General features: G+C 38.8%; 1 protein-coding gene across 2 annotated transcripts in view; it reads left to right on the top strand.

Moving 5' to 3' along the window:
- Nucleotides 1-303: 303 nt before the first annotated feature.
- The window catches only part of BARD1 (BRCA1 associated RING domain 1), a 77,452-nt gene continuing 53,328 nt past the window's right edge, over nt 304-24,427 (top strand). Inside the window, exons 1-3 of one of the 2 annotated variants that reach the window (XM_007114978.4) lie at nt 304-556; nt 11,365-11,421; nt 15,290-15,438. In XM_007114978.4, the coding sequence (XP_007115040.1) occupies nt 414-556; nt 11,365-11,421; nt 15,290-15,438 (349 nt within the window). In that variant the 5' untranslated portion in view covers nt 304-413. Of the gene's footprint in view, nt 557-11,364; nt 11,422-11,463; nt 11,909-15,289; nt 15,439-24,427 lie in introns of those variants that run through there. The other variant, XM_055089908.1, reaches the window with a different exon arrangement.

Here is a 24,427-nt window from a genome sequence, read left to right as displayed (position 1 = left end):
ACCATGCTCAACTAAAAAGTTTCTTGGTTTGTGACTTTCCATTGATTAAATTCGGCTAAGGGTCCCTAGAAGCCTCGCCCTGGGAAAGCAGGAACTTGCTCGCATTCTTGCCTTCACGCCTCAGGGGAGCCTGTGGCCCCGCCCCCTTTCCCGCCGACAGCGGGGGTCCTACCGAGGCCGCGCCCCCGCGCCGAGGCCGCGCCCCCGCCCCGCGCGCCGGGACTTTTGGCGCGTTTTGGCCGTGCCCCGCCCACCCCGCGCGCCTAGTCCCCTAGGCGTCCCGCCGGCACAGAAGCGGGAACCGCTGGGGCGAGGGGCCAGGGTGCTGGTCGCAGGCCTGCGCTGTCTGGGTGGTTGCGCGAGTTCGCCCTGCCTCCCGCTCTCCCAGGAGCCTTCTCCGCGAGGACGGGGCGATGCGGGGGAACCGGCAGCCGAGGGTCCGCTCCGGGAACGAGCCTCATCCCGCGCCCGCCATGGAGCCGGCAGGTCGCGGGGCCTGGGCCCACAGCCGCGCCGCGCTCTACCGGCTGGAGAAGCTGCTGCGCTGCTCGCGTTGGTAAAGACCGACCCTCGAGGGGGGTGCCGGGAGGGCCTTGGCGGGGGGCAGGCGTCTTTTCAAACCTCCGGTTTCCTCCGTTCATTCCCGTCTCCCCACCTCCCCCAGCAGTTAGGCCGCCGAGCAGAGTTAGTACCTGCCCAGGGATCTGGTGTTATTTATCCCCACTCCGGGCCCCCATTCAACCCTTTCTGGGCGGCTTTCTAGCCTTTCTTGCACCAAACCCAACTAAGATGGTAGTTTTCGAACTTTCGCGGGCCTGAGAGTCTAGAGGCGTGGCTAAAGATGCGGATTCCTGTTCCCGCCTCCAGAGTTTGAATCTGTAGCGCTGAGGCATTTGCACTGTTCACCGGGCCCGTGATTCTTGTGACCAGGGTAGGGTAATTCCAGAACCTTAGGCCGAGGGCTGTTAGGTTTGAAGAGGGCCACTAAATTTGAAGCAGCTGTCACCGTTTGCTGAGCTGGCCCCGTTGACCTTTTCTCCGTCGTAGCCTTATTTGGGGAGGGAGGAGAGTTTTGGGGACTTTTTTGAGGGGTAGATTGAAGATGGCGGGGTGCTGGACACCGTCAATTTCTCTTTCAATATCACACTTCCTTGGTTTGATCAAAGATTGTATGGCTTGGGGTTCCAGCTCTTAAGAGATGCTGTTTATTATTACTTTTTGCTTTTTATTTTCCTTCATGCTGTTACACCATGGGAATCCTTTAAGTTCAAAGTTTTCATTCCATCTGAAGACATCACTTTCTTGACTGGTACTCCTTGCTGCTTCTTTTCCTGTAGCTCCTCCTAGTATAGAAATAAAGAAGGTTTATAAAACCCAAGAAGGGCTTATCTCACTTTTCATTTCTTCCAAAAGCGTTTATTGAGCCCCTGCTGTGTGCACAGCTCAGTATTTCTGCATCAATATCACTCTGGAAGGTTTTCTCTCTGCTCGTAGCTGTTCTACCCTATTTCTTTTTTGGACTTTGTTTTGATTTTTTTCCCCCCCTCTGATGTCCAACTTGCAGAACTTTGTTGTACGTAAAGCATAAGTAACATAGCAACTCTTTCTTTAAAAATGGAAAGGACGTAACTGTATGAGTTTTGCACTTATATTTTGTTTTACAAAAACTTTAAACCTTGTGACAAAATGACATCATTATCCTCCTTAGAAAAGTGGCACTTTTGTACATGAAGACATTCTGATGTTGTGTGTGTTTTCCCATAGGACAAGGGTCATCCATCAGAGACTAAGAAATTTAAAACTGGCTCTGCTGGTTGCTATAATAGAAGCAGTTGTAGTCACACCTTCATAGGTCAACGAAAGTTAAGACATTCAGATGGCACATTTTTGTATGGAAGGCACTAGGGCAGCAGCGTGATGCCTCACTTAGACCATAGAGTTAGACTGCTGGGGTCAGGTTCCAGCTTTGATACTGCTGAATGGCCTTAGTCATTCAACATCTCTGTGCCTCAGTTTCCTTATCTGAGTGACGATGGTGCTCATTAATAATAAAAAATATATATTATTGAACACCAACCAAGTGCCAGACTACTCTAGGCATTGGAGATTCATTAGTAAGCAAAGCAGACAGAAACCCCAACCCTTATGAAGCTAACATTCTATGGGAGGGAAGAAACTAAATGAAATTATACATGTAAAGTGGTGAATGTGGTGATTGTTATAGAATAAGTGATTAACAGCAGGTGTTTTATGAAAATACAAAAATACAGTCTGCTTGCTGAAAGGTTTGGGGGAGACAAAAGAGGAATAAAAGGAATAATCTATAGGTTGTCCTGAAATCTAATAAAGCCAGTTTCACTTTTATCCCCTACCAGTATTTTTCCAGTTTCTAACTGAAGTGAGCAGACAGTAAGAGCCAAAAGACTGAAAGTAGACATCAGTAACTAGGTCCAGACTTTTAATACAACCCGTCGTGGATGGTTAATGATACTGAACTCCAGTGATTTGTTTATTTATTAAAAAACATTTATTTTTTTGGTCCTCAGCTCGCCATGCGGCTTGTGGGATCTTAGTTCCCCAACCAGGAATTGAATCCAGGCCCTTGGCAGTGAATGCGAGGAGTCCTAACCACTGGCCTGCCAGGGAATTCCCTCCAGTGATTAAGAAAAAAAAAAAAATTAATATACGAACCACTGATGGATTAACTAAATCTCAGCTCTTTCTTTCAGTGCATATTTTAACATAGGGCTCTGCAAACTTTCTCTGTTAAGGGTCATATAGTATATATTTTAGGCTTTGCTGTCACAAACAGTGTCCTTGTTTTTTTTTACAACCCTTAAAAACAAACAAAAAATTCTTACCTCAAGGGCTGTACAAAAACAGGCTACTGGCTTGATTTGGTACATAGGCAGTAGTTTGCAAAACTGTTTTAACAGGTAAAACATCTTAAGGTTAAAAATCCATTTTGGTGTAAAATTTAATGTCACATGGGGTTTAGTGTTTAGAAATGATTAGTGTTCCTCTCCCTGTCACTGCACGTTTGGCATTGTCTGAAGTGAGTAAAGCATAGGAAAAAACCAACCCATTCTTCCCTCCTGTGCTTTGCCTAGTAGCTGCCTGACATCGTTACTTCAAAGGAGCAACTCAGGGTGGCCTGCTTCTTGCTTTTGCTACCCATCATTCAAAACAGTGTCATATTTGAAATTGTGTGTCAGTGTGTCTGTCCTTTTTACAGAGCTTCAAAGTTTTACCCAGTGGGCTAGTGATTACCCCAATTACCCTCACATTCAGCTTGCAGCTGTCATCCATCTCGTGCTCCCAGCTGTCACCTGTCCTGTGTAGCATATTGGATGTGTTTTGCAGCAAGCATTACTTGTGAGTGAGGGTGGATTGGCTACATTACAGGGCATCTTTTCTTGACCTTTAACATAAGTATGACTCCAAGGTGAAGCTGATGAAATTGTTCAAGAGGCCAGATGTGACATATGTGTTAGGTCCAAGCCTCACAACCAGATAGAAGCTATTTAAAGATTTGGGAAAATGAGACAGGAAGCATGAGAATAATGGGTTCCTAAAGGAAGCGGGAAATGGGAGCTGTAGTGAAAAAGCCCAGGTGTCATAGGACACTGTTTTGGGAATTTAAATAATTAGATACCTCTTGATCTGTTTTTTGGTGGGGGTTGGGGTTTAGCATCTACCACAATTTTAATTCGGAGTTCTGGTGACTTTTATTTATTTATTATTATTTTTAATTTTTTAAAATTTTTATTTATTTTTGGCTGCATTGGGTCCTCGTTGCTGCGCGTGGGCTTCCTCTAGTTGTGGTGAGCCAGGGCTACTCTTCGTTGTGATGCACGGGCTTCTCGTTGCAGTGGCCTCTTTTGTGGCAGAACGTGGGCTCTAGGCGCGCAGGCTCAGCAGTTGTGGCGCACGGGCTTAGTTGCTCCGCGGCATGTGGAATCTTCCGGACCAGGGATCAAACCCGTGTCCCCTGCATTGGCAGGCGGATTCTTAACCACTGCGCCACCAGGGACGTCCTCTAGTGACTTTTAAAATTGTAGTTGATTTACAATGTTGTGTTAGCTCCCGGTGTACAGCAAAGTGATTCAGTTATACATATATGTACATTTTTTATATTGTTTTCCATTATGGTTTATTACAGGATATTGAATATTCTCTGTGCTATACTGTAGGACCTTGTTGTTCTAGTGATTTTTTTTTTTTTTTTTTGCGTTATGCGGGCCTCTCACTGTTGTTTTAATTTTTTAAAATTTTTATTTATTTTTGGCTGCATTGGGTCCTCGTTGCTGCGCGTGGGCTTCCTCTAGTTGTGGTGAGCCAGGGCTACTCTTCGTTGTGATGCACGGGCTTCTCGTTGCAGTGGCCTCTTTTGTGGCAGAACGTGGGCTCTAGGCGCGCAGGCTCAGCAGTTGTGGCGCACGGGCTTAGTTGCTCCGCGGCATGTGGAATCTTCCGGACCAGGGATCAAACCCGTGTCCCCTGCATTGGCAGGCGGATTCTTAACCACTGCGCCACCAGGGACGTCCTCTAGTGACTTTTAAAATTGTAGTTGATTTACAATGTTGTGTTAGCTCCCGGTGTACAGCAAAGTGATTCAGTTATACATATATGTACATTTTTTATATTGTTTTCCATTATGGTTTATTACAGGATATTGAATATTCTCTGTGCTATACTGTAGGACCTTGTTGTTCTAGTGTTTTTTTTTTTTTTTTTTGCGTTATGCGGGCCTCTCACTGTTGTGGCCTCTCCCGTTGCGGAGCACAGGCTCCGGACGCGCAGGCTCAGCGGGAACAGGGAAGCCCTGTTCTAGTGATTTTTTAATCAACTTTTAGTAAAAAGTCAAAAAAGAGTCTTGTGATTTTTAAGCTAGGTGATTTTATTTTTCTAAATTATCTCTTGTCGTTTTAGTAAAGTTGATTGAGATTGTTTTCTCTTATATTTTGAGGCTGCATAGCTTAGTGGTTAAGAGAATGGATTTTGGAACCTGGCTTCAAATCCTGGCTCAGTGATTTTGGACAAATTATTTCATCTTTGTATGCTTCCTTTTTTTGACCTGCCAATGAGTTAGTAGTAGTTTCTACTTTATAAGTTTGTTAGGGGAATTAAATGAGTTAATTTGTAAGGTACTCAGAGCAGTGCGTGTTATGTTCTAAGTGCTATATGAATGCTTGTAAAATAAAGGGTAGATTTCCTGACTCCACCATTAGCCTTTGTCTTTCTTCATTAGTTTGGAATGTTGAGAGGCATTCTTATAGGCCTTTCATCCTTTGATGGGATGATTACTCCCTTCATTGTTAGGAAACAGTCCCTGAGGCACTGTAAGTTGTGTAAGTGGTGATGGAGTGAGGCTTTCCACCTTTAAGGTGCTATCCTTAGTTATAAGGCATGAAGTGTACACACAGTTCAGGGTGAATTAGGATGAAGGCCAAGGGGATGCAGAGAAGAGTACTTGGGTGGGACCAGTGGGGGAAAGATTCCTGGACTTTTTGAATTGGGGCTTGGAGAGCTTTTTATAGGTGAGCCGGGTAGAGGATTATAGCAAATAAAAATATGCTAAAAAGTATGTAGAATAGAGAGGGAGTGAGTCAGGTGGGCAGTGTTAAAGACAAGTAGAAGCTTAACATTGTTTCACATAGTTACTCCCTGAGGAGAGCAATTTGTGTAACTTTCCTGGGACCCCGGTGTCCTCATATGTAAAATGAGGAAAATGGATGAATTGATTTTTCAGGCTCTCTCCAATTCACAGATTCTGGAATTATTAGTGTCTTTTGGATGCAAAATATTGTTTAAAACTTTTTAGTGAAGTTTGACATACACATTAGAAAAGGGCACATATCATTGGTGTTCACGTATCATATGTTCCTCCAAATTATGAGATTTATTTACTTTTGTGGTATATTGATTCTTTGACACCTGTCTACTTCAGTTATACTGCGCATTTCATAAAGACAGGTTCACATTTGCAGTCACAGTGCTGGACACCTAGTTTCTTAGTGTTTGTTAAATTAAGACATGAAAATTTAGATTAAGTTAGGATCACATTGCAGGTGGAAATACCAGAGGACCTGGTTAATTCATTTGAATTGCCAAGAATCCTCCATAGGTTCCTGGTAGTAAACAGTGACTAAAGTTTCAGGGGAGATGTAGAAGGTGCAGGTCTTTCCCCCTGGGATTTAGAGCTAGAACCACGACATGGACAGTCCTGTTACAGGCTACACATGCCTGGTGTTATATAGGGCTTGTGACTGCCAGGGAGACTTTCCGGACACATTGAGCACCCTTTAGTACTGTCCTCCATAGCAGAGGAGATGGAATTACAAGTGAAGTTACTGATATGCAGGTCTGGGGCCCAGAAGACAGTTTTCAGGCTGAGAGTACAAATTTGAAAGTTATCTGCGTATATGTGGCAATTGAAGGCATACTTCTGGAAGTGAGCTGGGAAGAGGGTATAAAGGTGAATGCCTATGTCTGAGCCTGGAAACTCAATATTTGAACATCGGGTGGAGGAAGTGATGCTTTAAGGACAGGAATATCAGCAATTACTTAGATACTGTTTTGCTTTGGAGGAAAGGGAATATAGAAGACAAAATAACCAAAACTGTTTGAGCTGGGTATACATGATATTCTCTGTGGCTTATCTGTCTCCTAATAGTAGATTCTATTATAAATAGTCATTAATAGATAGAATTCCATTACCCCTTTGATTTTGGGGATATTTGACTCATTGATTTATTCAGTATTTATTGACACTGAACAATTAGACATGAGATACTATTTTTCCCATGTGATTTACTTTAATATGGCATACAAAATAACTCTACAAAATAAGATGCTTTCATGTCATTATCCATATCCCTTACTTGTTAACAATTTTATTTATTCTCCTCAAGAAAAATAAAGCCAATTCTTTAATTGGCTTGGGGAGCCTCTGCATTTTGGTGTTAAATGTGTTGGTCCACACCTAAAAATAGCATGGGAATTTTCTAAAATGCAAGAGCACTGTAGTAGCTATCTTGCCTAATATTAAATAGCAGTTGATATCTCATGGAAGCTTAGGAAGTCATTCAGTTAAGAAATAGGTCTGCCTCTGTATTGTAATCTCAACTGAATTTACTTTCCTTTTCTTCTTTGTAAAGAAAATTTTCTCTCAATAGGACCTTTAAAAAGAAAAAAAAAAATGTTTGTTTTCCCTACTTAGTTCTTCCCTAAGTTATAATCCTCTGACTGTACCGGTCTTTCCAAATCAACTACATATAAAGTAACAGAAGTATGACTGCAGATGGAAAAAAATAAAGTAGCTGAATTTTCAAGGTACAGAAGTCCTGTTACCATGCAAATGTCTTTTGTTATTCTTCTGGATTTTTTTCCCTTCTAATATATATGTATATCAAACAAAAAATAGGGTAAGGATAAAATAGAATTGTTAATATAAATGCATTTTGTATGTAGTCTTCCACTTAGTTCATTCACTAAGGATTTATTGAAATCCTGCTGTTCGCATAGCACCATAGCTAGGTAGGTAATGGTGTGTTGGGGAACTCAGAAGAATTGAAAGTCAAAATCTCTTGTCTGTAGGACTACAATCTATTTGGAGACTTAAGGAAAAAAAAAAAAAAAAGAAAGAAAAGAAAGAATCAGGCAGATAAAATACAAAATACTTAGTTTTTAACATTGATTTCCAGAGCCCCAGCTTGATGCCATCTCTGGAACTTTAGAGCATTTTGTACTTAAGTCATATGTTAACTCGGCTTATAAAACTACCCAGCTAGATTATAAGCCCCTTAGGAAAGAGTGTAATGCAGTCAACTTTGTGTCCTTTGTATGTGTCTGCTGCAGGGTACAGATTCTGCCCAAGTGATGGCATGGAAACTAAATTCCAAGAAATTCTGTGCTTCTTTGTTTAGTGTCATTTTTATTGTATCATCCTGGATGGTATTTGGAAAATGGGTTTGGCTTGAATAGTTTTGTGGGAGGAGGAAGTATATTCTAGGCTGGGGACAGTCTGAGCAGTACTAGGCTTGGAATTGGTCCTAAGGTGTTTGGCAAATGTTACAGACACTGACTGGCCTGGTAAGAGCAGTTTTTGTTGAGGAGCAGTGAGAACAAAGGTTGCCTGGCTTTGGAGTAACCAGACTGTGAAGAACTTTTTAATATTAAGTTTTTAAAAATTGAAAGTAATACATGTCTATGCCAAAGAATTAAAATAACATGGTATACGGTTATTAAATATTTGTTAAATGAATGACAAGTAAGTCTGAATCTTCTTCAGGAACCCACTGTGATCAGTTTCTTGTGTATCCTTTAAGAGGTTCTCTATGATTGTACCTCCGATGAGAGGGTACCAGTCATCAGGTAGATGTATCATGATTTATTCAACCATTTCCTTGGTAGAAATTTAGATTGTTTCCAGTCTTGTGCTGTAATAAACACAAGCCTTATGCTGGAGTGAATATCCTTGTCCATGTGCCTTTACATTAAAATTTTTTTATTAGAATTATACGTGAATACAGTTGACAAAGTCAGTAGGACGAAGATTATAATGAAAACATTCTTTTGCCTCATCCCTTATCACCCTTGAGTTCTATACTCCAGATACAACCTCTTTCATCTCTTTTAATTCTTTAATTTCCAGATTACAAAATGTGTTTCTATTGCTAGTTCTAGATTTTATTTTTCCATTTTAGACATTTTTTGTTAACTTCCTAACTTCCTACTCTGAAAGATGAGTTTTTTTTTATTACCAATGATCAACTTTCTACTATGGAAGATGACTGGATATAGAATTCAAAGTACAAAATAATTTTCATTCATTACTGTGAAGGCCAAATGTCTGTTCCTTGTCACCCGTGAGATGTCTTATGCGATTCTGAATCCTTTAAAATATATATATATTTATATATATATATTTATACACACACACATATGTATCTGACATTTTATTATTTCTTAGTTTCTGGAAGCTTTTGGTATTTTGTTTAGATAGATATCTTTAGTGTTTTGAAATTTCAATTTTTCAAGCATCTGAGATTATCTGAAGAATAAATTCCTTGCAGTAGGATAGTTGAGTTAAAGTTTGGTACATTTAAAATTTTGATAGATACTGTCTGGTTGTAATAAGAATTCTTTTATTCCAGAGTGTCTTCTCAGCTAAGCTCTAGACATTTTCAGAAAGTCTCGCTTTGACAAAGATCCATGCCACCCTCTGTGCAGTGTATCTATTCTTTGAGCTCTTCCATTAAAATTCTTTTGAACTTGGCACTACCGTCTCCCAACTTTGGCTGTAACACTCCTCTCTCTGCTTCTTCCCCCAACACATGCGTGCACATACTTTTTATTCACTCTCCCAGTGTCTTTTCCCATCTATTAACAGCAATAAAAAGTATTTTCTAGGTCACTGATTAGAATAATTAGTACAGTTGATCAATTATTTGTAGTACTAGATTCATTGCTACTTGCACTGTAGCATCTTGTTGCTAGGGTGAAGGGTAAGAACTATAGATCAAGGGGTACAGAGTCATCTTAGGATGGAAATTTAAGTTTAGAAATAGAATCAAGGCACTGAGTCAGGTATTGGCAGAGAAAGCCAGAAGGCTGTGGACTGCATCCTGGGGGTAAACCTACATGGAGAGATGGGAAAAGAAGCAGCTAAGGACGAGCTGAAATCAGCACATAAATGTGCTGTAAGGAAATTAAAACTAATGGAAGGGAAGGTTTCAGGAAAGAAGGTGAGGTCGATGTTATTTCACAGAGGGTCAGGGAGAAAGAGGACCAAAAGATGCTTTGGAGAGCAGCTTGAGCAGAGTGGTGGGAATTAAAGCTAGGAAGGAAAGGAGATGGAGTTAGCTTATAGCTCTGTGCCCTGGGCTGGTAGGGAATCCAAGGAGCTAATACTGAATGGAAGTCTTTCCATGTGGAAAGCAACCTGAATATGGAGGTTTGGTCAGGGTGATGGGATAAAAGAGAAGGGGGATATTACGATAGGAGGAAGTGAGATCACACCACTTTGGGGATCTTAGAGACAGAGCTCGTAATGAAGTAGAATTCAGCACACTTGATTCGAGATCAGAGGTTAGGTTTGGTAGGTCAAGTAATGAACAGAAATTATAGGACCAGCATGAGCATTGTAGTAAGCATCGTCTGAACTGCCAGAATCACAGAAGTGGCTGGCGCATCACAAGTCATATTTTTATCACCATGTTCTATGTAGTGTGATAGAAAAATCAGATATTCTGAGTTTTTAAAAAGTAATGGGTTTTATAATGTCAGTGAGCCCCATTTTTGATATCTTGAGTATAACATTGTGGGTGTGCTCTGTTTTTAGCCCTCTTTCTGAAAGCTCAATTTCACTTTAATGTTCATATCTATTAAAATGTGCAGTGTGATCTTTTTGATCTTTCAAGAAGTGTGGAAAACTGTTTTTCTTGATGTATGGTATGTGTTCAGAGGTAGATAATAATGGTGTAAATACCTACAGGTCCTAGGGTTGGAATAATAAACCAAGCACAAAAAATGTTCGTTCTTTAAAAGCTTTACTTCCCCTGTTTGCTCCTGCCTCATTACGCCCTCTGAATATAATGACTTGATATGTGTTTATTAGTTAAGTAGCATTACCTTCTTAGAATTATCAAACTTAGCAGGTGTTTTTTGATGGAAACGTTGGGAATACTTAATTGTCTGCAGACAGCCAACCTGATGATTCCCATTGGCAGTTGCTTTAAAGAAAACAAACAACTTCCTGTAAAATGAAAGAATGGCTGCATTTTTGATAAGACATCTGTAAAAAATTGGTGGGTACTTGACAACAACCGGAAACCAAATTTTTTTTTTTTAATGGGAAACCGTAAATTCTTACGGTCAAAGTGACCAGATGTCCTATTTTTCTGTGGCAGTCCTGCTGTTCTATCTAGTTTTCACTCTCAGAAGTGTTCTCATTTGGACAATATACTACATAGTCATTCTACTTGTGGGTCTGATTTTGAGATTTATGGTCTACACTTTGAGTCATTAGTTGAAAGAAGCAGCCAGTGGTTGGTTTTGCCTTTTGTAAGAGGTTCAGAGATATTGAACAAAGTTGCTTCTTTCTATGATTTCACAGTATATGCATTATAAAAAGTGTTACAATTTGTACTGAGTTTGGTAGTTGCTATTTGAATTCAGCAGGTGTGTGATGAGACAATATTTAATCAGGGAGTAACAACCTTTCAAATGAATACATCCTTAATATCTTCTGTTTTGAGAAAGAAATATGGTAGTGTTGGGCCTTGGACTTGTGAAATGTTGAGTAAAAAATGTTTATCTAACAACGACCTAAGTCTTGATTATTTTTCTTTCTTCAAACAGCTCTAATATTCTGAGGGAGCCTGTGTGTTTAGGAGGATGTGAGCACATCTTCTGTAGGTAAGTAATTATGGTTTATGATAGATACACACACATACACACAAATTTAGTGTAACTATGTTTTTTACTAGGTAATAGTCATGCAATCATAAGATACTAGTATTACCTTACGTTGTGTAACTCTCATAGATTGCAAAGTGACTTACTGTACATTATCTCATTTTGGTCCTTTCAACTGTCTTAATTTACAAATCAGAAACTAAAAGCTCAAAGAGGATGACTTGTTGACAGTTACAAAGCTTAGTTAGTGGCTTTGCTAAGTTTTGGGGAAAAGTTAATATCTGTTGTATAATTCAAATATGTCTCTCTTATTTTTCCAGTTAGTTTTGAATCCAGACTTTGCAAATTGTGAAACTTTAGTTCTTATCGTTACTGGATTAGTTTCCTAGGGCTGCCATAACAAAGTACCCAAAACTGGGTGGCTTAGAGCAACAGAAATTATTGTCTCACAGTTCTGGAGGCTAGAAGTGTGACAGCGAGGTGTCAGGTAGGTTGGTTCCTTCTGAGGGCGATGAGGGAAAATCTGTGCCATGCCTCTCTCCTACTTTCTGGTGGAGAATCTTTGGATTCTGGCATTCTGTCCTTGGCTTATATAGATACATCACTCTGATCTTAGCCTTCATGTTCACATGGCAGTCTCCCTTGTGTGCATGTTTGTCTTTGTGTCCAAATTTCCTCTTTTTATAAAATACCAATTATATTGGATTAGGGTACTCACCCTGATGATCTCATCTTAAACTTGATCATTTACAAAGACCCTATTTCCAAATAAGATCACATTCACAGGTCCTCGGGTTTAAGACTTCAGCATCTTTTGGTGGGACACAATTTAAGCCATAACAGTTATTATAAAATTATATCCATTAAAGCCCTGGCTGAGAGGTCAGTATATTAGGTTTTCATCTCATCTTATTTCTTATTCAGGAGGAATCAATTAAAGGAGTGAATGTCATAGTTTAATTGTCTGAGACAGGGTTAATATATCCTCCTCTGAATCAATCTTTTAATTATTTCAAGTTGTGACTGTGATTATCTGGCATGCGCAGACTGCAATATGAAGTTTAAGCACGTGCGGAAGTAATTTACTGTATGACTTCAGTGGGCTGGGGATGTGTGGAGGGCAGCTGTGCTTGGGGTCCCAATTTTGTTTCTAGAAACATAGGTCTGTTACATAGGGCATATCCAACAGGAGGATGGGGTAGGAAATAGTATCTATTGCCTACCTGATGTCTCCATCTGGATGACGAAATGGGATTTCAGACTTGATATGTTCAGAGCAGATCTGTTGATCATCCTCCCCTTTACCCTCTTCCTGCCTCGGTAATCTTCATAGCAGTAACTGGTGCCACTGGAATAAATGGTATCAAAGTTGCTCAAAGCAAAAACCAGTAGTCATACCTGGTTGCTATTTTTCTTCCTTATCCCACGTCATTAAGTTCTGTCAGTTTCACCTCAAAATGTGCCCTAAATCTTGAACTTTCCCACTTTTCTCTATATTTACTACTGTTTATACTTTGGTCCGAGCCACCATCAAATTATCTCTCCTCAGACTATTGTCAAAAGTTCATAGCTGGTTCGCTTCCCCATTTTCTACGTTCTTGTGAGTGATCTCACAAGAGATCTTTTGAAAATGTAAATCATGTTCGTATCATTACGGCTCTTAAAGTCCTTCAGTGACTTCCTATTACAATTAGAATGAAATCCAAACTCTGCACTGAGGCCCACGAGACCCTGTGCAGGGCCCAGTCCTTGCCTGCCTCTCAGACCGCACATTCCTCTGGCTCACACTGTTTAGCCACCTTCTCCTTTTAGTGCATTAAACACATCAAACTCACTCCTGCCCCAGGACTTTTGCACTTACTATTTCTTCCATCTAGAATGTACTTCTGCCAGATTTTTGTGAAGCTAGCTTTTCATCAGTTCCATTTTAGCTCAGATATTACCTCCTCCAAGAGGCCTCCCATTATTCCTATATAAAATTTTGGCCACTCCCTGTCTCCACTCTGGAGCAAGCAGATTTGTTTCAGGGGTTGTACTCACTGTATATAATAGATTAGTGACAAATCTGGAGCATAACAAACTTGAAGTTGTATGTAATGAAATTGTATGTAAAGCTTGTGTATATGTGTGTGTTCCATACATTTAATTGGATTCTAAAGGGGTCTGTGACTTAAAATGGCCAATGAAAGATTAAGGGAGGCATGCAAACATCTTAAAAGAGAAAATGGTCATCTGTATATGAACAGAGGAAAGAATTGATTCAGTATAATTTGGTTCATTTTCATTATATGATGCCAAGAATTAGGGTAGCTGTTTGTATTCTTTGCAGATTTGGAGATATGTAAAGCCGCTGAGCAGTGCTGTAAATGCCATGAAGTTTTGTTTTTATTTATTTATTTATTTTTGGGGGGGCTGCGCTGTGTGGCTTGTGGGATCTCAGTTCCCCAACCAGGGATTGAACCCGGGCCGTGGCAGTGAAAGCCCAGAATCCTAACCACTAGGCTACCAGGGAACTCCTGCCATGCAGTTTTAAAAGATGGTTTTGATATGTCACAGTGCAACTGAAGCATTGGAGTCAAGGGGAGATTGGAGGGAACACAGATTTTTATCTTATTGACATGTTCTGCTAGCTTCAGAATACTTTCATGCCGATCCCTAATAAAAGTAGTCCATGAACTCTCTTTAAGATGTAAGTCTTAAAAAAAAAAGAAGTCTTTTAAGTCATGTAGCAGGGGGACCCAAACTTTTTGGTCTCAGACCACTTTACACTCTTGAAAATTGATGACCCCAAAGAGATTTTGTTTACTTGTGTGTGTATTTCCCATATAAAATAGACATTTAAAAAATACTAATTCATTTAAAAATAACAATAAAAAACCCATTACATAATAACATAAATAACACTTTTTAAGGAGAAATAACTATTTTGCAAACTAAAGAAAAAATAGAAGAGTGGCACTGTTTTTACATTTTTGCAGATTTCTTTAATTTGCTGGGTAGAAGACAGGTTACATATTTTGAAGGGGGCTCCATTGTAAGAATCCTCTGGCCCTACAAACGAGAGGGTTACATGAAAAGGGATGTAGTGTTTGGAGGAGATGTGGCTTTTACGACTTTTATATTACCCAGTCCTGCTAGAGCCCATCTCGTGAAGCTAAGGGAGGTGTGGATTTAGAGCTTTCTTATTTCAGGATTCACAGATAGGCTTCAGGGGGGATTGTGAACAAACGCTTGTGCACATCTTCATCAGAGTCACAGAGGGTTTGTAACCCCCAAAGTTAGGAAAAACCTTTCTAACTATGAGACTGTAACTCTTGGACATATAACCTGAGGTAATTTAATTGAGTCTACAGGTTATAAAAATACCTGAAGGAACCAAACATCTTTTCTCAAAAACTAAAGCCTTTAGACACTTGTACAAAAATAAAAGAAAAAACACCTTTCCCCATTTCTTTGCAGTAATTTTAGGTATCTCCATGAAGCACAGTGTTAGGTTTAGAGTAGGAAAGGTTGAGATGCATGGCTTACATTCATTAGGTACTAAATATTTTTTTTATATCTCTCTCTGTACTCTCTTTAGAAACTATAGATTTATTTGCAGGGAAAAATTATGCAGACTATTGTCTGGCCAAGTGTAGTCTCTACATAGCAAATCACATAAGCAACTTTAGATTTAGATAGGGTGTGTGTGTGTTTGTGTGTCAGTGTCATACTCTTTCAAAAACACTGTTTTAACTGATATTTAATAATTGACCATTGTTTATTAGAACAGCCTCTGCTTCATTTACTTCAGTTCAAACTGTTTATTTTTTTCAATTCAGATCCTGCTGAATGTATTGATATCTATATTTTTTTTATCCTTTTAAAGTAATTGTGTAAGTGACTGCATTGGAACCGCGTGTCCAGTGTGTTACACCCCAGCCTGGATACAAGATGTGAAGATAAATAGACAATTGGACAGCATGATCCAGCTTTGTAGTAAGCTTCGAAATTTGCTGCATGACACTGATTTTTCAGGTGAGAAATTTCACTGTCTCTCTTAGTTAAATAACTGATAAATTCATATTGATTTCATAAAGTATGTAAAATATGAATGACATATTTCAGATGTTAAGATTTATAGTGTTAGGAATCATTTTGAGAAGTGACAGACACCTTAGGGGTAGTTAGGTCTGACTCCCTTACTTTATAGATGAGAAACCAGGGTCCAGAGAGGTTAAATGATCTTGCCTGAAGTCACACATGCAGTTAGTACCAGGAGCAGGAGAAATAGAGCCCGTTTCTTCTGATTGTCAGTCCAGAGACTTTTTCACCACCTATACTACCTGCTTTTTAGTTATAATAATTTCTGTATAATATATATGGAATAGTGATTTTGTCCTTAAACTCAGTTAACTATTATTTCACAAGATAGAATACAACCTTTTGGGTATCACTTTTCTACAAATTAGTTAGATTAATTTTGCACATTTTTGAAAGAGCAAAAATCTAATATTCATTTTCTTTTCTATTTAAATGGAGGTTAATGTTTTTCAAATTGTTCTTACACTGTGTGTATTAACTATATATTTTCCCATTGTGCTTTCCGCTGAGAACTAATTAGCTGTGGAAAGCAAGTAAAGTGTTTTTGAATCTTCATAATCAGATTGAAATTGTCTTTTTATTGACCAGATAACATCATTTTAGCTTGTGTTTATGGGAGAACCTTTTCTTGACTGGCAGGATGCCATGAATGATTGATAAATCTCATATAAAATGGTTGAATTTCTGTTTTGAAAACTTTTGATCTTAATTTTCCAACATGATGTGTTATTGTCAGCTACTAAAGGTGAAGTTGACTGGGCAGAGTAAAGAAATAAGGCAACTACTTTGAGTCTTATTGACCAGGTCCATATTTCTGAGAAGAATTTAAATCATAGTTTACCTAAGAAAAGTTTTCTTCGTCTAGTTTTCTGATTATTGTATTAGACTCCATTCTTTCATGACAAAATGTGCTATGGTGATAGAGTTTTACTGATTTTCAGATGTAATTATATATGCACATGTTTTAAAAAGTACTTAAAAAATAATATGTAGTAAACCTCTTTAAGAGCACAGTGAGGAGAAGTTTTATTAGTTCATCTGTGCTGTTTTCCTTCTTTATCAAAGACAGTGCTGATAGTGTTTTATTTTCTGTTTAAAACAGATTAGTGTATGATCTGTTCCCCCTCCCCCCACCCCCTTACCATTGATTAAAACAGGAGTTGCTAATTAAGAGTCCATGCATCTTTAGCAGTGTTGGGGCGTGGGGCGGGGGTAATCAGCGAGTCTCTTGAGTTAAGTGTACAATATGAAAAATGTTCATGTCTATGTGAAAGTGTCTTTCCTCAGATTCTTAAAGATGTGTGGTCTGTTAGGAATGTTGGCCATGCATTGAAATTTGGGTGCTATCTATATTTTGTCTGTGGCTGTCATGATGTTTGATTCTCCTTCAGTTGCTGTAGAGTAATATAGTAGCTTGCTAGGGCTGCTGTAAGAAGGTACCACAGACTGGGTAGCTTATCAACAGAAATTTATTGTCTCACAGTTCTGAAGGCGAGAAGTTCTAAATCAAGGGCTAGGTGAGTTTGGTTACTTTGAGGTCTGTGAGGGAGGCGTGTGTTCCAGGCTTCTCCTTGACTTGTAGAAGGCGGTCTTCATGTTCACATGGTGTTCTCCATGTATGCATGTTTGTGTCAAATTTCCCCTTTTTGTAGGGACACCATTCATATTGCATAGGGCCCCACTTTCCTCATCTTTACCAATTATATCTGCAATGACCCTGTTTCCAAATAAGGTTATGTTCTGAGGTAATGGGATTAGGACTTCAATATACGAATTTTGGGAGGGACACAGTTTAACCCATAAACAAGTAATGTGACATTTTTAATGGTGATAATGGGGGAGCAGAATAACCTTCAGCGGGTTGATTGTAGTCAGTTATCGCATGCCGGGGTACTGTGTACCATGTGGCGCAAAGAATTAGATGACTCCTCAAGAAATTTTACTGTAGTTAGTGACGTTTGAATTATCAGTATGGTTTTCATATTTTGTGGACCATGGAATATGAAATGCCTTAATATTTCATCATTAAAAAAGATATTTAGGAAAATTGCTGAGTTGAGAACAAGTTTTTGTGTGGGACCCTGAGGCCTTTTGGAATGCTGTCTTTCTCATCTCAGAGGAGAGGTGGAGTTTGGGGAGAGAATTATGGTGATTCACTTTCCAAAGGCCATTTTGTGTTCATTTTCCTTATTATAATGAATAATAATTACATTAGTCATTACCAGACTTTAGCTGTGCTGGCTTTAATAGTTTACTTATTTTAAGATGAATTGAAATTTCACTGATTGCCTAGCCTATAATTAGAATTTTAGGATCTTTATTCTGTAGGTGAGGAAATTGAGGGCCTAGGTTAAGCAGGGTGGTCGTGCTGTCAGTTTCTTGCTTATTGTTTTATCATTTAACACGGTGCTTTTGTTAGAAGTGTGGGCATTTGTTTTATTTGTTGAATTGTGTTGCAGGAAAAATTGGCAGTGTTAAGACTAATTCATATCCTAGAGACTAGACTTAATAAAACAATTTTAAAACAAACTCTTAGGTTTTGATTTCAATAATCCATTTTATAACGGTGACATCCTCCTTTGCTACATTTAGAGAAGATGAAATAAGTCTAGAGTATAAACATATACTTTTCTATCTGGATCTGTAATTTCCATGGTACAAAGTGTTTTCTACTTATTGTAAGTTGCATTGTTACCAACTTTTCCTCTTAAGGTCCCCCAAAACAAATTTAGCCTTGAAGGGCATTTGAGGTGTTTTCTTTCGGTGTATCCCTTGGTTCCTTATAGTTCATCTAGTCAATATATTTCACGTATATATACCTTTATGTTAGTTTATTATCTAGCAAGTACTTCTAAAACTAAAGTATAAGGCAAACTAAGTGAATACTTAGAGGGAACTAATAGTTGGGGATGAATAATGGTTGATCCTCTTTATAATGAGGAAATTGGAAAATGATATCATTATAAAATAAAGGTATTAGATTAAGTGATTCCTGAGTTCTAGCTCCAAAATCATATGGTTCTGTTAAATAGTCCAGTCCTGAAGATGATGAATTAAGCGGAATGGTTGGACATCTCCCACATTTTCTATATTTATTTTTTTAAACCTGTAGTTCACAATTCATCTTCCAAATGAACCTTGTTACTTTCATTTACTATAAAATATATAATTACTATAATTAAGATGGGTAATTAGGAAGAACTTGTTAAATCGTGGACATAGTATATAGTATACTGGAGATAAAGAGTATATAGTATACTGGAGATAAAGAAGCTTGATTTATAGTAATACTTTCTCAAATGAACTTCTAAATACTCGAAATTTTTCTTGGTTCAGTGTACTTTAAAGAGAAGAGGTTGTCTGTCATAAATTTTTCTGACAGCCATTTATGGATAATTCTACCTTATTCTTTAAAACGTAGTCTGCTTTCTACCAGTGGCGTTAAATTTAAAAGTTTTTATTTTCTCTTGCCACCTGTCATATTAAATCAGACCTTGCAGGTGCTGGTTAGGTTTTTGTGAAGCATATGTTGGTGTTGGTGACATTGAAAAAAATGCTTTGATTATGCTTTCATAGGATCCCAACTTTCCTTTCTGTTTTCTGGTTTGGGAGAGATCCTGGTCTTTCTGTAGCAAATTACATAGTGTTTCATATATGCTATGACTTTTTTATAATAGATGAAGATGAGCATTTGAATAGCTGTGTCGCTGTTGTTTTGTTTTAAATAGAACTGAATACTTCTTAACTTACAAAATAATCATTCTTTAGTGAAGGCGTTAATGTTGCACAGATGGTAGCAAAGTACTTTCCTTTGATTTTTAATAAGGGGCTAGTTTGTCAAAGAGATTTCTCAACTTCTGTTGTGAAACCTATAACAGAGAATAATTTGAAAGGCACATAGTGTACATCATTATAATCCTTTGATGTAGATTAATGATAGCTAAATCACATTTTCTAATGGCCTCCCTTTTCTATCGTTTATTACTAAATTTTAAGAAAAACACTTGGCTAAGCAGCTCCTTAGCAACATGTGTGTGTCTGTTCCTCGATATTTTGTGGTGTACTCAGAAATATTTAAATTCAGAGAATAGAATTCTTTTAAAGATGTCATCATTAAGAAATTTACTATGTAGAGGAAGGACCAATATTTTTCTTCATGAAATGAGTATGATAATTTATCATGCTTAGAAGCATTCACCCGTAAAAACTGTTGTAGCTGTTAGTAGTACGATTTATGTTCCAGCAGTGGCGGTGATTTTGCTTTTTACAGTCTTAACTTAGTTATACTGTGTAAAATCCAGAACTTAAAATCATGCTTGCTGTAGTGGTTCTTGCTTAGTTAGGACAAGATGCATAATCAAAATCTTCTTAAGTAAATTTATTACTGGATGATTATTGAGATTATTGTGTACAATGTAAACTACATAAATATATGCTCTCTGCATTTACTCCTTTATAAGTTAGGAAATATGTGCTCCTGAGTTTGAAGTTTTGTTTTCTTTTTAGATTTAGATTTTTTAGTTGATTGAGTGTGTTGTTACTATCTACAAGCCTTAATGTTTTGTTTTTTGTTTTTTTTTTTGCGGTACGCGGGCCTCTCACTGTTGTGGCCTCTCCCGTTGCGGAGCACAGGCTCCGGACGCGCTGGCTCAGCGGCCATGGCTCACGGGCCTAGCCGCTCCGCAGCATGTGGGATCTTCCCGGACCGGGGCACGAACCCGTGTCCCCTGCATCGGCAGGCGGACTCTCAACCACTGCGCCACCAGGGAAGCCCCTGAGTCTTTCTTAAAAAGTAATCTTGATAACATTTCATTTTGACCTTTTCTCTAGTCTCTAGATTATGTCAGAAAGGACTTGGTTTTGAAATCTACTTGTCACTGCAGAGAAAAGACCTTGTTGAATTTAGACATAAAGTCTGTGTGAATGGATCCTCATTCTGATTGTTTTTATTTCCAAGATCCTGTCCTAACAGCACTTTTCTGAGCAGGTGATGTTCAGTTCGGATGTAAAAGGGTGTCAGAGGGTCTGCTCTTAATCGGATACCCACTCCTCCTTCCAGCTGGCTTTATCATTTACTGACTTTTCAGTGCAGTGCTTTCCTTTTCCATTTCCAGGAGGAAGGGATTCCTTCTTTGGAGTGGAGTGGAGTTTGACTGAATTCTTTTGCTTGGCAGGGATCCTATCTCTGAAATTTCTACAGAGATAAATGCTAATTGTTTTTCAGAATCCACTGTTTCATTTTTTCTTGTCTGTTTAAAGTGCTGTCTTTTACTTGGCAGATCTATTTATAAAGATAGGACTTTTGTACTTAAGAAACATGAGGTGAAAGAATAGGCAAAAGAGATTTTGAACTTTAGAGAAGATCTGAGATTTTAGTTTATTAATCGTCTTGTGTATTAATAATTTTAAACTGATAAAATAATAAAGTGTTCTGTGTGAATAAAGAATATCTAAAAGGAATTCAAAAAATAATATTTCATAACTTCCTTTTCTTTTGCTAATATCTTAAGACATGAGAAATGTTGAAATGTATTCCCAGAAACAATAAGAAAAATTAAATTAAAATTATGTTGTCTCTTTTAACTATGAAAGCTTTGTAGGAAGAGCACACTTGACAATTTTATATAACACTGTAGTAACGCCAGACAGGCTTATTCCCTACACAGTGGCTGTTACCAGTCCTTAGGCGAAAGGTGCACCGGTGACTGTTGGTTTTCTTCTTAAAGTAACTTAGTGTTAGAACTTGGTTCATTAAAAATTTTCTCTTGATTCCATAATGTAAGAAAACTGTTATACAGAGTTCTCTTCAGCTTGAATGAGGAGTGACCTCTCGGGAGAAAAACATGATTCAAATAATGTCCTTTTTCCTTCTTTTTGAAAAAATAAGACAAATAAAACATATTTCAGTTGTCCTAGTTGGTTGTAGGAGAGTCAATCTGTGTTAATTTGGAGAATGAGTATCAGGCCGTGTGAAATTATTCGTTAGTCACTGTCAGTCCTGTCAGGTGGTGGTGGTCATGGTGATGGTGTTTTTTCTAGTTTCCCTGCCTTTCTGGTGTTCTTTTTTGTACCTGAAGTGGCCTCTTGATAATCAAGTTTGTGTGGAGAGAAGAGCACTGGATTGGGAGTTAGGAGACTCCCTTCCTTTCCTTTTTAACTTTAATGCCTCATATTTAAAATGAGAGAATTGGACAGGTGATCCTCAAGATTTCTTCTAGCTCTTAAGTTGAATTCTAACCTCCCTTGTATAAATACCTGTCAAGATTTAAGAGAGGATATCAGGTAATTTATTCATCAATTCATCAATGTTTTCTGAGCACGATTTATGTGCACACCTCTATGCTGGGCTGACCTGGGTTGGTTTTACCTGCCTGTATGGGGTGAGAGAAGAGAATATCAAGGGAATATTTTTTAAAGAAAAGTGAATGGGCTTAAAGGCAAAAACAGAGCAAGAGAACCTGAAGAGGGATCACTGCCAGAATCAGAAAGGGAAAACTGTACAGTTCATCACTGACTCTTTCTGTTAACAGGCAAGATCGGTAGGTCTGAAAAAATACAGTACATACAAAGACTATACTATATGTGTGTAGAGAAAGGCTCACTTCTCCTTTGTGTCTCCTCTACTCACACTACTGTGTTACATACAGTACTATTTCACTTATGACACCAGATGTGTGGGTTTTCCACACATCATGCCATTCTGTGACATCAGCTGGGTGTCCTACAGTTTACTCAATTCTGACACTGTCCACCTGGAGATCGTGTCAGATCTTACAGGTTAAGAGTCCCACAAGACCGCCCCCCCCCCCGCCCCCACTCCCCCCCACCCCCAGGTGCCAGTCTCAAGTCCAGGTTGTGCTTCTGACCAACCGGCTATAGATTGGAAGCTCCCGTCAACTCCTCAGGTTTGAATAATTTGCTAGAGTGACTCACAGAATTCAGGAAAACATTTTACTTACCAGATTACTGGTTTATTATAAAAGGATATACCTCAGGAACAGCCAGACAGAAGAGATGCATAGGGCTAGGTATGTTGAAGGGGAAAAGGGCTTCCATGCCCCCTCTGGGTATGCCGCTCTCCCAGCAGCTTCACACGTTCATCAACCTGGAAGCTCTCTAACCCTGTTTTGGGGGTTTTTTAATGGAGACTTCTTTACATGGGTATGATTGATTAAATCATTGGCCATTGGTGATTGGCTCAACCTCAATCCCTCCTCTCTTCCTGGAGGTCAGGGGGTGGGACTGAAAGTTCTAACCCTATAATCCAGGTTGGTTCCCTTGGCAACAAGCCCCCATCATTAGGGGCTTTCCAAAAGTCACCTCATTAACATAAACTCAGGTGTGATTGAAACGGGGCTTGTTATGAATAGTAAAAGACACCCATTTCACCTTTTTCATTGGAGCTATTTTGGGAACTGGGAACACAACTAAGTATAACAAAAGATGGCCCTGTGGTTCATACAGGAAATTACAGGGGTTTTAGGAACTATGTGCCTGGGACAGTGGACAAAGACCAAATATATATTTCTTGTAAATCACAATATCACATATAATGTGTACTTAGTGAAACTTTTGAATGTTTACTTAGTGAAAACATATGAATTCAAATGCCAGCTGTATCACCAATTAGATATATAACTTCATGCAAGTTTTATTTTCTATTTGTTTAATTTACCTAAGAAATATAAGAGAACATTCTCTTAGCAACTGATTAAGCAATATAAAAGTGTGTAAAGTGTGAAAGTCCCCCCTTCACCCTTTATTCCCAACCAAAAAACACAAAATCTTTTTCAGAGGTACTGTTTTCATTGTTTAACCTTCCTAGTCTTTCTTTTATGAATTTATGAAAATATTTGGACATAAACACAATAGAATTTTAAAAATGTAAATAGGGTTGTGCTACACTTAAAGTGTCTTGAGGATGTTTGCATGTTAATTGACATGTATCACGGCTACATAAGATTTTGTAACAATAGTTAACTGATTTCCAGTGAGTGAACACTGACTTTTTTCCTAATTTGGGCTATAACAAATATGGCTGCAATTAACACACATCTATGTTTGCAGGCACATGTATGAATATTTTGTATATATTGTAAGATAGGTTACTGGAGGTAAAGTTGCTTTGTGGAAGAGCATGTGCACGTAAAATTTGCAAATATTTTATCACGTTGCCCCTGAAATTCCTCAGTGCAGTGATGCATCTTTGTTGATACTTGGCAAAGGGCCTATCATGGCTTCCTGCACATACAGGGGGTTGCGATCAGGAAAGGAGCTCTGAGCTTTGGGGAACTGACTGTTTTTATAGTAAGCAGAAATAGGCGTGCTTTTTTTCCCCTGGGGAGACACTACTGCATCCCTCACGGTGGTTTGCTGCAAACACAGCCCTGAGAAATGGCCTGGGAATAAGCAGCCAGGGCCTTGCCTTCTTGGTACATCCTGCAAGAGTGTGTAGGGATGTTTAGGAGCCCAGGCAGCCTGTCTCTTCCAGCATCAGTGTTTTTTCTCTAGGTGCCTTCAGTGGTGTAAGCCAGAAACATATGAATTGTTTTTGTCACCTTCTCCTTTATTCATTTCATCACCAAATCCTGTAAATCTTATCTCCTAAATATTTTTCAAATAATTCTACTTCTTTCTTTTTCTACTGTCACCTCCCCAGGCTGTCATCTTCTACTTAGACTCCTATTTCGGCCTCTTAATGATTATTCTTGCATCCACTCTTGCCTTCTTCCGACCTATTCTCCCACACTCAAGCCAAGAGGGATCTTTTAAAAACACAGATGTAGTCATGCCACCTGATTCATATAAAGCAATTTATTGGTTTTGTATTGCTCTTAGCATAGGTATCGAAGTCTTTAACATTGCCAGCAGGAATCTGCACGGTCTGCCTATTGCTTTATAGTCTTCATCTTTAAACCACTTT

Source organism: Physeter macrocephalus, chromosome 2 (assembly GCF_002837175.3).
Source record: "Physeter macrocephalus isolate SW-GA chromosome 2, ASM283717v5, whole genome shotgun sequence".
Taxonomy (NCBI): domain Eukaryota; kingdom Metazoa; phylum Chordata; class Mammalia; order Artiodactyla; family Physeteridae; genus Physeter; species Physeter macrocephalus.
Note: the sequence above shows the minus strand (reverse complement) of the source record. Positions and strands in the feature narration are given on the sequence as shown.